General features: G+C 43.5%; 1 protein-coding gene across 1 annotated transcript in view; it reads right to left on the bottom strand.

Moving 5' to 3' along the window:
* The window catches only part of LOC139559789 (neurocan core protein-like), a 68,121-nt gene that overhangs the window by 12,681 nt on the left and 41,202 nt on the right, over positions 1 to 14,238 (bottom strand). Inside the window, exon 13 of the mRNA XM_071376144.1 lies at positions 5,131 to 5,244. Coding sequence (XP_071232245.1) covers positions 5,131 to 5,244 — 114 coding nt within the window. The remainder of the gene's footprint in view (positions 1 to 5,130; positions 5,245 to 14,238) is intronic.

Below are 14,238 nucleotides of genomic sequence, written 5' to 3'. Positions count from 1 at the left end.
GGATGTTAAAGGTTCTCTCAAACGTTTAAAAGGTGTATGAGGGGGCCTCCTCAGCTAGAGTCAATTGGGGAAAGAGTGAAGCGCTGTGGGCAGGTCAGCTCCAGATAGGGTCCGCTCCACGGTTACCAGGGGGGTTTCAGTGGGGCAGAGATGGGATGAAGACATTGTTTTTTTTTCTAGGCTCTGATGTCTTTCAGAAAAAGAACTGGGAGGGTCTTAGTGGAGAAAGTGTGTGCCAGACTGTCAAGGTGGAAATGGGTGCTACCCCAGCTGTCTTATAGGTGAAGGGTACTGGTAGCTAATAATCTTGCTGCCTCTACCCTGTGGCACAGACTAATGATTTTGCAGCCACCAAAGGGTCTGATACAAGAGCTTCAGAGGACCCTTGTCAATTTCTTCTGGTCTGGACAACACTGGATCAAAGCTGCAGCCCTGTACCTGCCACTGCACGAGGGTGGGCAAGGCCTGGTGGACATTTCCTCTAGGATCATGGCTTTCCGGCTTCAAGCTGCCCAGAGACTGTTGTACAGTGACGGTTCTAGCTGGGTCGACACAGCCTACACACTGATGAGGAGAGCAGGCTGTTTGGGCTTAGACAAGCACCTTTTCCTCTTAAAGCTGGAGGGGGGTGAGTTGCCTGGCCTGACTCCATTTCATGAGTCTGTTATGCAGGCTTGGAGGGTTCTTGTCAAGTCCCGTAAGGCCTGCACGCCACCAGGGATGTGGCTTTTTGAAGAGCCTCTTTTTTATAACACTGCCATCCAGTCCCGTGCTCTGGGTTCAGCCAGCCTGCGTTCATGCCTGTTAGGCGTGGGGTGCACCAAGCTGGGTCATCTGATGCGGAGCAGGAGCAGATCGTTGGAGGAGCTGGGAGAAAGAGCAGGGATCCGATCATCTCACCTACTGAGGAAGGTCGTCGCTGAGGTCTGTGACTCCTTGCCAGTACTTCATCTGCAGTATGTGACTGACACTTCCAAATCTGATCGGTGGAAGGAGGGTCTGGATTATATGTTCCCTGCACTGATTGTTAGTGCTGCGGTGGGGGCATTCGAGGAGAACGTGGGGATGCAGGCCATGTACATAATATGTGTAAAGGTGTCCCATGCCTCTTCCCTGGAAGGGGTAAAATCGACAAGGTGGGCAGGTGTGCTTGGTCCAGGTGCTTCCCCAAAAGGCTTTTGGCGCTCATTATACAAACTGCCGATTGATAAGAGGACAGCTGACCTCCAATGGAGGATAATACATGGAGCTATAGCCACCAACATGCATCTGGTACACCTGGACCCTACTGTTGGGGAGGGGTGTCCATTCAGAGTCTGAAACTCTGGCACATCTGTTTTTACAGTGTCCCAGGTTGGTCGGAATGATTGACCTGATCACTAATTGGTTCTCAGCGTTGGGAGAGGTTTTCTCTTCCCAACTGTATATACTTGGGCCAAAGTACAGGTAGTCAAAAGGGTGTAGTTGTGTTGCTTAATTTTGTGTTAGGGGCAGCAAAATTAGCGATATGGAAGACCCGAAAGAACAATATTCGGGGACAGGGGTCTGTGGACGTGGTGGGAATGCTGGAGGGAATGTTGGCAGCGAGACTGAGGGTTGAGTTTGCCTATTATAAACGTGTCAACAATATTGATCTATTTATGAGTATATGGGGTATTCAGAGGCTGTTGTGTTTAGTTACTGTGGAGGAGGAATTGGAGTTGTGTTTTTAATTGATGTGTAAAATGGACCTTCTGTTTTCAACCTTCTCCTCCTCTCTACCGCACCTGCTGTCTAGACCTCTGAATGATCGGCTATGAAAAGCCAACTAACATTTACTCCTGAGGTACTTTTTTATTTCACCTTTATTTAACCAGGTAGGCTGGTTGAGAACAAGTTCTCATTTACAACTGCAACCTGGCCAAGATAAAGCAAAGCATCATTAAAGGAAGCTCAGGGACACAAACAACAACACAGAGTTGCACATGGAATAAACAAACATACAGTCAATAACACAATAGAAAAAAGTCTATATACAGTGTGTGCAAATGAGGTAAGATAAGGGAGGTAAGGCAATAAATAGGCCACAGTGGCGAAATAATTACAATTTAGCAATTAAACACTGGAGTGATAGATGTGCAGAAGATGAATGTGTAAGTAGAGATACTGGGGTGCAAAGGAGCAAAACAAATAGATAACAGTATGGGGATGAGGTAGATGGATGGGTTATTTACAGATGGGCTATGTACAGGTGCAGTGATCTGTGAGCGTGCTACAGGTGGGTGCTGCTATGGTGACTAGTGAGCTGAGATAAGGTGGGGCTTTACCTAGCAAAGACTTATAGATGATCTGGAGCCAGTGGGTTTGACCTGCTGATTTGTAGGGGTCCTGATTTTGCAGCTCTCTCAGAACATTTGGGTGAAGGAGAAATGGGGGAGGCTTGGGCAAGTTGCTGTGGGGTTTGCAGGGCTGTTGACCTGGGTAGCGGTGGCCAGGTGGAAAGCATGGCCAGCCGTAGAAAAATGCTTATTGAAATTCTCAATTATTGTGGATTTATCGGTGGTGACAGTGTTTCCTAGCCTCAGTGCAGTGGGCAGCTGGGAGGAGGTGCTCTTATTCTCCATGGAGTTTACAGTGTCCCAGATCTTTTTGGAGTTTGTGCTGCAGAATGCAAATTTCTGTTTGAAAAAGCTAGCCTTTGCTTTCCTAACTGCCTGTGTACATTGGTTCCTATCTTCCCTGAAAAGTTGCATATCGCGGGGGCTATTCGATGCTAATGCCGTATGCCACAGGATGATTTTATGCTGGTCAAGGGCAGTCAGGTCAGGAGTGAACCACGGGCTATATCTGTTCCTGGTTCAAATTTCTTTGAATGGGGCATGCTTATTTAAGATTGTGAGGAAAGCACTTTTAAAGAATAACCAGGCATCTTCGACTGACGGAATGAGGTCAATACCCTTCCAGGATACCCGGGCCAGGTCGATTAGAAAGGCCTGCTCGCTGAAGTGTTTTAGGGAGCGTTTGACAGTGATGAGGGGTGGTCGTTTGACCGCAGATCCATTACGGACGCAAGCAATGAGGCAGTGATCGCTGAGATCCTGGTTGAAGACAGCAGATGTGTATTTGGAGGGCAGGTTGGTTAGGATGATATCTATGAGGGTGCCTGTGTTTACGGATTTGGGGTTGTACCTGGTAGGTTCATTGATAATTTATGTTAGATTGAAGGCATCAAGCTTAGATTGTAGGATGGCCGGGGTGTTAAGCATGTCCCAGTTTAGGTCACCTAACAGCACGAGCTCTGAAGATAGATGGGGGGCAATCAATTCACATATGGTGTCCAGGGCACAGCTGGGGGCAGAAGGTGGTCTATAGCAAGCGGCAACGGTGAGAGACTTGTTTCTGGAAAGGTGGATTTTTAAAAGTAGAAGCTCAAATTGTTTGGGCACAGACCTGGATAGTAAGACAGAAGTCTGCAGGCTATCTCTGCAGTAGATTGCCACTCTGCCCCCTTTGGCAATTCTATCTTGTCGGAAAATGTTATAGTTAGGGAAGGAAATTTCAGGGTTTTTGGTGGCCTTCCAAATCCAGGATTCAGACAAGGCTAGGACTTCCGAGTTGGCAGAGTGTACTAAAGCAGTGAATAAAACAAACTTAGGGAGGAGGCTTCTAATGTTAACATGCATGAAACCAAGGGTTTTTCAGTTACAGAAGTCAACAAATGAGAGCGCCTGGGGAATGGGAGTGGAGCTAAGCACTGCAGGGCCTGGATTCACCTCTACATCACCAGAGGAGCAGAGTAGGATAAGAGTACGGCTAAGGGCTATATGAACTGGTCATCTAGTACGTTCGGAACAGAGAGTAAAAGGAGCAGGTTTCTGGGCGCGGTAGAATAGATTCAATGCATAATGTACAGACAAAGGTATGGTAGGATGTGAATACAGTGGAGGTAAACCTAGGCATTGAGTGACGATGAGAGAGGTATTGTCTCTAGAGACATCAATTAAACCAGGTGAGGTCACCGCATGTGTGTGAGGTGGGACAAGAGGGTTAGCAGAGGCATATTGAGCAGGGCTGGAGGCTTTACAGTGAAATAAGACAATAATCACTAACCAAAACAGCAATGGACAAGGCATATTGACATTAGGTAGAGGCATGCGTAGTCGAGTGATCATAGGGTCCAATGAGTAGCTGGACGGGCTGGAGACATGGCGATTCAAACAGCTAGCGGGCCGGGGCTAGCAGAAGGGTCATAGAGGGAAGTTGTGATGGAAGAAGTCTGTTGTAGCCCCCTCGTGCGGTTACGTCGGCAGATCAGTCGTGATGGATCAGCAGGGGTCCGTGTAGTAAAAGGGTCCAGGCCAATTGGCAAAATAGGTATAGTATCCCAAGAAATTGACTGATAGACCACTTCAGTTAACAGGTAACAGACGTGTTGCACCCTCTACAACCACTGTGATTATTATTATTTGACCCTGCTGGTCATCTATGAATGTTTGAACATCTTGAATAACAATCAGGCTTTAAATGGCCATGTACTCTTATAATCTCCACCCGGCACAGCCAGAAGAGGACTGGCCACCCCTCAGAGCCTGGTTCCTCTCTAGGTTTCTTCCTAGGGTCCTGCCTTTCTAGGGAGTTTTTCCTAGCCACCATGCTTCTACATATGCATTTCTTGCTGTTTGGGGTTTTAGGCTGGGTTTCTGTATAGCACTTTGTGACATCTGCTGATATAAGAAGGGCTTTATAAATACATTTGATTGATTGATTGATAGTGCACTGAGATGTTAGCTGCTGATACTGCACATAACGCTGATCAAGATGATCTGGATCACAGCTGGCTGCTGTAGACTGCTGATAGCAGACAGGCAACATCATCCTGAACCCTGTAGATACTGTATCTAGGTATTTACTGTTGACACGTTTATAGAGCTACACATATAGAAGTAGCAAAAACAAAACATCACAAATTGAGATATTATTTTCCATAAGGTACTAGTGTCATGGTTAAATGTGAGACTTGAGTGAAAGCTCCATTAAAACACGCCCCTGTATAATTTGGAGAAGTGTGTGTTAGATGAAAGTCTCTCTCTCCATTTAGGTGTGTTTCCATGCTCGCGCCATGTGTTGACCAGTGTGTATTCACTGTCTTACCCTTCTCACAGGTGTCTCCTGCGTAGCTGGGCAGACAGAGGCAGACAAACGAGTCGATCTTGTCGATGCAGGTGCCTCCGTTTAGACATGGATTGGACTGGCAGTCATCCACGTCTGTTAGAAAAAACACACACAGCACAGGTTGGAGAGTCCTAGAGTAACCGTCCACTTTAAATCAAATCAAATGTTATTAGTCACATGCGCCAAATACAACAGGTATTTCACCTTACAGTGAAATGCTTACTTACGAGCCCCTAACCGACAGTGCAGTTTAAAAAAATACGGATAAGAATAAGAGATAAAAGTAACTAGTAATTAAAGAGGAGCAGTAAAAAATAACAATATATACAGGGGGGTGCCGGTACAGAGTCAATGCGCGGGGGCACCGGTTAGTTGAGGTAGTATGTACATGTAGGTAGAGTTAATTAAAGTGACTATGCATAGATGACAACAGAGAGTGGCAGTGGTGAGGGGAGGGGCAATGTGAATAGTCTGAGTAGCCATTTGACTAGATGTTCAGGAGTCTTATAGCTTGGGGGTAGAAGCTGTTTAGAAGCCTCTTGGACCTAGACTTGGCGCTCCGGTACTGCTTGCCATGCGGTAGCAGAGAGATCAGTTTATGACTAGGGTGGCTGGAGTCTTTGACAATTTTCAGGGCCTTCCTCTGACACCGCCTGGTATATAGGTCCTGGATGGCAGGAAGCTTGGCCCCAGTGATGTACTGGGCCGTTCGCATTACCCTCTGTAGTGCCTTGCGGTCGGAGGCCGAGCAGTTGTCATACCAGGCAGTGATGCAACCAGTCAGGATGCTCTTGATGGTGCAGCTGTAGAACCTTTTGCGGATCTGAGGACCCATGCCAAATCTTTTCAGTCTCCTGAGAGGGAATAGGTTTTGTCGTGCCCGCTTCACGACTGTCATGGTGTGCTTGGACCATGTTAGTTTGTTGGTGATGTGGACATCAAGGAACTTGAAGCTCTCAACCTGCTCCACTGCAGCCCCGTCGATGAGAATGGGGGCAGGCTCGGTCCTCTTTTTCCTTTAGTCCTCATCTCCTTTGTCTTGATCACGTTGAGGGAGAGGTTTAGACTAGTTCACTCAAGTTCACTGGCTATTCGCACAGACCTTGCACAAATACTTTTTCCGTAAATCAAGCATTTGACGACAGTGGGCGATTTGTGGAAAAATTCCAGCTAAGCTTGGTCTAAATGATTCGGGATAGAGTAAAGAGAACAATATCCACAGCTCTGACATTCTCCCAGAGGTGATTTTTATTTTTATTTTTATTTCACCTTTATTTAACCAGGTAGGCTAGTTGAGAACAAGTTCTCATTTGCAACTGCGACCTGGCCAAGATAAAGCATAGCAGTGTGAACAGACAACACAGAGTTACACATGGAGTAAACAATAAACAAGTCAATAACATGGTAGAAAAAAAGAGAATCTATATACAATGTGTGCAAAAGGCATGAGGTAGGCAATAAATCGAATAATTACAATTTAGCAGATTAACACTGGAGTGATAAATCATCAGATGATCATGTGCAAGAAGAGATACTGGTGTGCAAAAGAGCAGAAAAGTAAATAAATAAAAGCAGTATGGGGGGTGAGGTAGGTAAATTGGGTGGGTAGTTTACAGATGGACTATGTACAGCTGCAGCGATCGGTTAGCTGCTCGGATAGCAGATTTTTAAAGTTGTTGAGGGAGATAAAAGTCTCCAACTTCAGAGATTTTTGCAATTCGTTCCAGTCGCAGGCAGCAGAGAACTGGAAGGAAAGGCGTCCAAATGAGGTTTTAGCTTTAGGGATGATCAGTGAGATACACCTGCTGGAGCGCGTGCTGCGGGTGGGTGTAGCCATCGTGACCAGTGAACTGAGATAAGGCGGCACTTTACCTAGCATAGCCTTGTAGATGACCTGGAGCCAGTGGGTCTGACGACGAACATGTAGCGAGGGCCAGCCGACTAGGGCATACAGGTCGCAGTGGTGGGTCGTATAAGGTGCTTTAGTAACAAAACGAATGGCACTGTGATAAACTGCATCCAGTTTGCTGAGTAGAGTGTTGGAAGCTATTTTGTAGATGACATCGCCGAAGTCGAGGATCGGTAGGATAGTCAGTTTTACTAGGGTAAGTTTGGCGGCGTGAGTGAAGGAGGCTTTGTTGCGGAATAGAAAGCCGATTCTTGATTTGATTTTGGATTGGAGATGTTTGATATGAGTCTGGAAGGAGAGTTTGCAGTCTAGCCAGACACCTAGGTACTTATAGATGTCCACATATTCTAGGTCGGAACCGTCCAGGGTGGTGATGCTAGTCGGGCGTGCGGGTGCAGGCAGCGAACGGTTGAAAAGCATGCATTTGGTTTTACTAGCGTTTAAGAGCAGTTGGTGTATTCATTGCAGATTCATTGGTGTAACACAAAGGAAAGATTTTTCCTACGTTTTCTATGTCCATCAACTGCAGCAGTGGTTGCTGTGGGTACAACAATTTGATTTGATTTATTTAACTAGGCAAGTCAGTTAAGAACAAATTCTTATCTACAATGATGGCCTACCCCAGATGACGCTGGGCCAATTGTGCCTCGCCCTATGGGACTCCCAATCACAGCAGCCTGGATTCAAACCAGGTACTGGCACCTCTTGCACGGAGATGCAGTGTCTTAGACCACTGTGCCACTCGCCACACTAACTAAATTCACCAAGAAATTGTATCCAAATCCAACCATTTTGAAGACCACTCTTGACCTCAACAACATTTTCTGTAACATTTTTGCAAACAATGTCCGTTTTGACCACTACCCCCAGCAAGTTAGACAAACCGTTAGAGCGTATGGAATATTTGGCTACTTCTCTGCGTCTTTAGCCTAGCAGTTAAGAGCGTTGGGCCAGTAAGTCGAAAGGTCGCCGGTTCAATTCCCAGAGATGGCTGGGTGGATAACCCCCAACAAACCCCCCCCCCCCCCCTGGTGCCGATGACGTGGATGTCGATAAGGCAGCCCCCCGCACCTCTCTGATTCAGAGGGGTTGGGTTAAATATGGAAGATACATTTCGGGTGAATGCATTCAGTTGTGCAACTGACTACGTATCCCCCTTCGCCTTCTTGCACTAACGTGTCTTTTATTACTAGCACTGACTTTGCCGATAGCTGCTTTATTGAGTAAAAGTTACTATGAATGCACTGACTGTAAGTGGTTCTGGATAAGAGCTTCTACAAAATTACTAAAATGTAAAGGTACATGTTTTGGAAGGGAAGAGGATAATTTAATTCTCACCATGGCAACTCAAGATTACTGTGGATGCTTCTGTTTTCCTCTTATTTGTCCCTCTCCTTCCTACTTCATGAATCAGGGTGCCCTGAGCGTACTTCAGAGCCAGTTCACTTATTTCATTATTCCTGTGCCAAGCTCAAGGTAGCGAGAGCCATCTCTCTCTCTCTCTCAATTCAATGGGCTTTATTGGCATGGGAAACATATGTTTACATTGCCATGCAAGTGAAATAGATAATAAACAAAAGTGAAATAATCAAAAAGGAACAGTAAACATCACACTCATTAAAGTTTCAAAGGAATAGAGACATTTCAAATGTCATATTATGGCTATGTACAAAAGGGAAAATAAATAAACACGAATATGGGTTGTATTTACCTCTCGTCGGCTTTGTGTTCATGTTACCTGATGAAATTGCTGTACAATATGATCTTGTTGCCATCTGATGCACATTCAGATGTCATAAATCAACACTGCAGAGCTCTCCCTGTCCTCTGCCGTGCCCTGATTGTATTACTGTTGATGATATCTGGAAATGTGCATGTACACTCTGGCCCATCTACTGTTGCTAGCCCCAATTCTGATTTGTACTCTGATATCTGCCTCACTGATTTCTGCTCTCGTAAAAACCTGGGTTTTCTGCACTTTAACACTAGAAGAGTATTACTTAAAATGGATCAATTGAAAGTGTGGGTTTACAGCCCCATACCAGATGTGTTGGTCGTTACTGAGATGTGGTTAAGTTAGAGTGTTTTGAATAGTGATGTTAATCCTTTCTGGTTATAACCTTTTTCGTGCAAAACAGATCTTCCAACGGTGGGGGAGTGGCAATCTTTACCAAGGATCACCTTCAGTGCTCGGTTGTCTCCACCAAGTCTGTCCCCAGGAATTTGATTTGCTGGTTTTAAGCATTACACTTTCAAATAGCTCTTTGTTGACTGTTGCTGGGTGCTTTCGTCCTCCATCAGCACCGGCCTGTACCCTACCTGCCCTCAGCTCTCTCCTGGCCCCTTACACTAAGTCTGAATTTGTCCTGCTAGGTGACCTAAACTGGGACATGCTTAAATCACCTGACCAAGTCCTAAAGCAATGGGACTCCCTAAATCTTTCTCAGATTATCACCAATCCCACAAGGTATGACTCCAAACACCCAGAAAAGGCTACTGTCCTCAATGTTACCCTCACAAATAATCCTGATGGGTATCAGTCTGGTGTTTTCTGTAATGATCTTAGTGATCACTGTTTTATAGCCTGTGTTCGTAACGGCTGCTCAGTGAAATGACCTGTCCTGATTTGTCATAGAGGCTTGCTAAAAAACTTTAATGAGCAAGCCTTCCTTCATGAACTGGCCTCTGTAAAATCGTATAGAATCAGCTTGATCAGCTCTGTCGAAGACACTTGGACCTTCTTTTTTGATATTTTCAATGTTATTGTTAACAAACACGCCCCCATAAAGAAAATTAGAATTAAAAAACAGATTCAGCCCCTGGTTCGACCGTGATCTTGCAGAGTTACTCCACCTCAAGAATTGCATTTGCCGAATGGCTCGGGACACCCATACTCAGGCTGACTGGCTCTGTTCAGGCAAATGAGAAATAAGTTCACTCAGGCTATCGGAAAGGCCAAAGTTTAGTTACTTTATTTTGTGTTAAATGCTCTACAACAAAACTTTCTTAGTGTCCAACAAGCTTTCTCTACCCGTAACCTTGTTCTGAACACCTCCAAAACAAAGGTCATGTGATTTGGTAAGAAGAACGCCCCTCTTCCCACAGGTGTGATTACTACCTCTGAGGGTTTAGAGCTTGAGGTAGTCACCTCATACAAGTACTTGGGAGTATGGCTAGACAGTGCACTGTCCCTCTCTCAGCACATATCAAAGCTGCAGGCTAAAGTTAAATCTAGACTTGGTTTCCTCTATCGTAATTGCTCTTCTTTCACCCCAGCTGCCAAACTAACTCTGATTCAGATGACCATCCTACCCATGCTAGATTACGGAGACATAATTTATAGATCGGTAGGTAAGGGTGCTCTCGAGCGGCTAGATGTTCTTTACCATTGGGCCATCATATTTGACACATCACTGCACTCTATACTCCTCTGTAAACTGGTCATCTCTGTATACCCATCACAAGACCCACTGGTTGATGCTTATTTATAAAACCCTTTTAGGCCTAATTCCCCCCATCTGAGATATCTAATGCAGCCCTCATTCTCCACATACAACACACGTTCTGCCAGTCACATTCTGTTAAAGGTCCCCAAAGCACACACATCCCTGGGTCGCTCGTCTTTTCAGTTCGCTGCAGCTAGCGACTGGAACGAGCTGCAACAAACACTCAAACTGGACAGTTTTTATCTCAATCTCTTCATTCAAAGACTCAATCATGGACACTCTTACTGACAGTTGTGGCTGCTTTGTATGATGTATTGTTGTCTATACCTTCTTGCCCTTTGTGCTGTTGACTTTGCCCAATAATGTTTGTACCATGTTTTGCAGTGCTACCATGTTGTGCTGCTACCATGTTGTTGTCATGTTGTGTTGCTACCATGCTGTGTAGTCATGTTTTGCTGCCTTGTTATGTTGTTGTCTTAGGTCTCTCTTTATGTGGTGTTGTGTCTCTCTTGTTGTGATGTGTGTTTTGTCCTATATTTATATTGTATTTATTTTTTTAATTCCAGGCCCCCGTCCCAGCAGGAGACCTTTTGCCCTTTGGTAGGCCATCATTGTAAATAAGAATTTGGTATTAACTGACTTGCCTAGTTAAATAAAGGTTAAATAAAATAAAAAATAAACAATGTACAATAGTGTTCTTCACTGGTTGCCCTTTTCTTGTGGCAACAGGTCACAAATCTTGCTGCTGTGATGGCACACTGTGGTATTTCACCCAATAGATATGGAAGTTGATCCAAATTGGATTTGCTTTGGAATGCTTTGTGTAATCCGAGGGAAATATGTGTCTCTAATATGGTCATACATTTGGCAGGAGGTTATAAAGTGCAGCTAAGTTTCCACCTCATTTTGTGGGCAGTGTGCACATAGCTTGTTTTCTCTTGAGATCCAGGTCTGCCTATGGCGGCCTCTCTCAATAGCAAGGCCATGCTCACTGAGTCTGTACATAGTCAAAGCTTTCCTTAATTCTCTCTCTCACAGACCTGGGTTCAAATACATGTGTATTTGAGTAGCTGGTATTTAATACACAGCTCAAAACAAGTACTTTTATTTGAGTATTTAAATTGTATTTGTAAAAACCAAATAATCTGCCAAATTGTATTTGAAATACTCAAATACACAGACTCAAATACACTCCCATGGATTTAACCCAGGTGAATAGTATTTGAAATAAGAATTTGAAAATACTGTTTCCAAATACATTAAAATATTCAACAAATAAAACAACTGAATACTTACATTAAAAAATATATATATATTTCACCTTTATTTAACCAGCTAAGCTAGTTGAGAACAAGTTCCCATTTACAACTGCGACCTGGCCAAGATAAAGCAAAGCAGTGTGACTCAAACAACAACACAGAGTTACACATGGAATAAACAAGCATACAGTCAATAACACAATAGAAAAAAATATACAGTGTGTGAAAATGGCGTGAGGAGGTAAGGCAATATATAGGCCATAGTAGCGAAGTAATTACAGTTTAGCAAATGAACACTGGAGTGATAGATGAGCAGATGATGATGTGCAAGTAGAAATACTGGTGTGCAAAAGAGCAGATAAGTAAATTAAAACAATATGGGGATGAGGTAGGTAGATTGGGTGGGCTATTTACAGATGGGCTGCAGCGATCGGTTAGCTGCTCAGATAGCTGATGTTTAAAGTTAGTGAGGGACATATAAGTCTCCAGCTTCAGCGATTTTTGCAACTCGTTCCAGTCATTGGCAGCAGAGAACTGGAAGGAAAGGCGGCCAAAGAGGTGTTGGCTTTGGGGACGACCAGTGAGATATACCTGCTGGAGCGCGTGCTACTGGTGGGTGTTTTTATGGTGACCAGTGAGCTGAGATAAAGTGGAGCTTTACCTAGCATAGACTTATAGATGACCTGGAGCCAGTGAGTCTGGCGACGAATATGTAGCGAGGGCCAGCCGACTAGAGCAAACAGGTCGCAGTGGTGGGTGGTATAAGGGGCTTTGGTGACAAAGCGGATGGCACTGGGATAGACTGCATCCAGTTTGCTGAGTAGAGTATTGGAAGCTATTTTGTACGTAAGGAAAACAGTACTGTATTATACAATACTGCATTATACTGTAAATGAGCCTACTGTAATCATTACAGCAACACAGCTGTATTGTATAATTATAGTAATTTGCAGGCAACTCTTACCGTAAATAGTTTTATGGTACCAATAATCATACTGTAATATTTGTATGGTAATTGTAATGAATGAAATAATTAATAACATTGATTGAGGGGAGGCGGGGTTTGTATTTTACAATAGCTTACTGTAATTACATGGGATTGGTGCAAGCCGGTTGGCGGCTAGTAAATGTGTTTTATATATACCAAATATGTACACTGTAAAAAACATAACTTGTTTTTATGGTAACTTACTGGCAGCCAGTTACCTGTAAATTACTGTAAAAAAAAGTACAGCATGTTACTGTAAATTCCAAATAACTTAAGTTCAACAGTGCTTTCTTCACAGTAGTGTACTGTTAAAACACATTTTATTTGGAATTTACAGTAATACTGTACTTTTTTACAGTAACTTACAGGTAACTGGCTGCTGGTAAGTTACCATAATAATAAGTTCCAGTTTTTACAGTGTATGAATCACTTGCACTTCTAGAGGCCTTAACAAAGGCTTCCAAACTTGCACCCCTATTACATTTCATTGTTGAGCCACTGCTATAACATATCAGTTAAATTGGTACAGCACATCCACTCACGGGTACAACAAATGTAGCCTCTTACAAGCACACTTCTAAATATGTTAATGAGCCAGAAACGACAATACCATGCGTCAACTAGTGGTCAAAGGGTTTTTGGTGCTCCAGAAATATGGTAGGGTACTGTATTCTGTATGGTGGAATTACAGTATAATTACAGTATAATTGACCAGTTACACCTAAAATCACCCAGAGTCCATTGCAATTTACGGCAATTTACTGTAAATAATTAATATGGTACATTGCTGTTCGATTTTTTGTATACTAATGTAAAACCAAAAAAAACACACTTTGCGCCAGTAATATGGGTCAATTTGGGCTAGAAACAAGCTGTTTTCCCTTTAGTAATCTTGCAAACATCAAATATGCTCTCAGTTTATTCAATATGGCACCCAGAAGCTGCAGTAAAGCGAAGCCTAATCATTGCAAAATAAAATATTGGGGTGATTTTACTCCTCTTCTTATTTTTAAACTAAAATAGTCTTAGCTCCATACAGAATGAGATTTGAATCTACAGTAGGCATAAGTTATTTTTGTAAAGAAATACAGTATGTTAGTAATTTTTACAGGAGGCTTCCAATTACAGTTAACAGTTTTTCAGCATTTTACCCACAATTCAGTGCAATCTACAGCATTAATTCTGTAAAATAAAGTTATGGGATTTTACTGTGCATTCTAGTGTTTTACTGTTGACTTACAGTGCAAGTCTGACTCATAACACCGTCTTCTTTTCTCAATTAAGAATAATTGATCCAAACGCACTATTACTGTATAATGGGTCAAATCAGAACATTCATATCAATTCATCCTTCAATTCAAGGTTGAAAGGCACCAAATTGTGCTTTCAAAGTCACTTCAAACTAAACGATATCCTATGTTCTGAGAGTTGATAAGGGCTTGAAAACGAAGTCAAAAAAAGCCCTCGGGAAGAATGTTGCAGAAA

This window comes from Salvelinus alpinus, chromosome 30 (genome assembly GCF_045679555.1).
Source record: "Salvelinus alpinus chromosome 30, SLU_Salpinus.1, whole genome shotgun sequence".
Lineage (NCBI taxonomy): Eukaryota > Metazoa > Chordata > Actinopteri > Salmoniformes > Salmonidae > Salvelinus > Salvelinus alpinus.
This window is presented reverse-complemented; position numbering and strand designations above follow the sequence as displayed.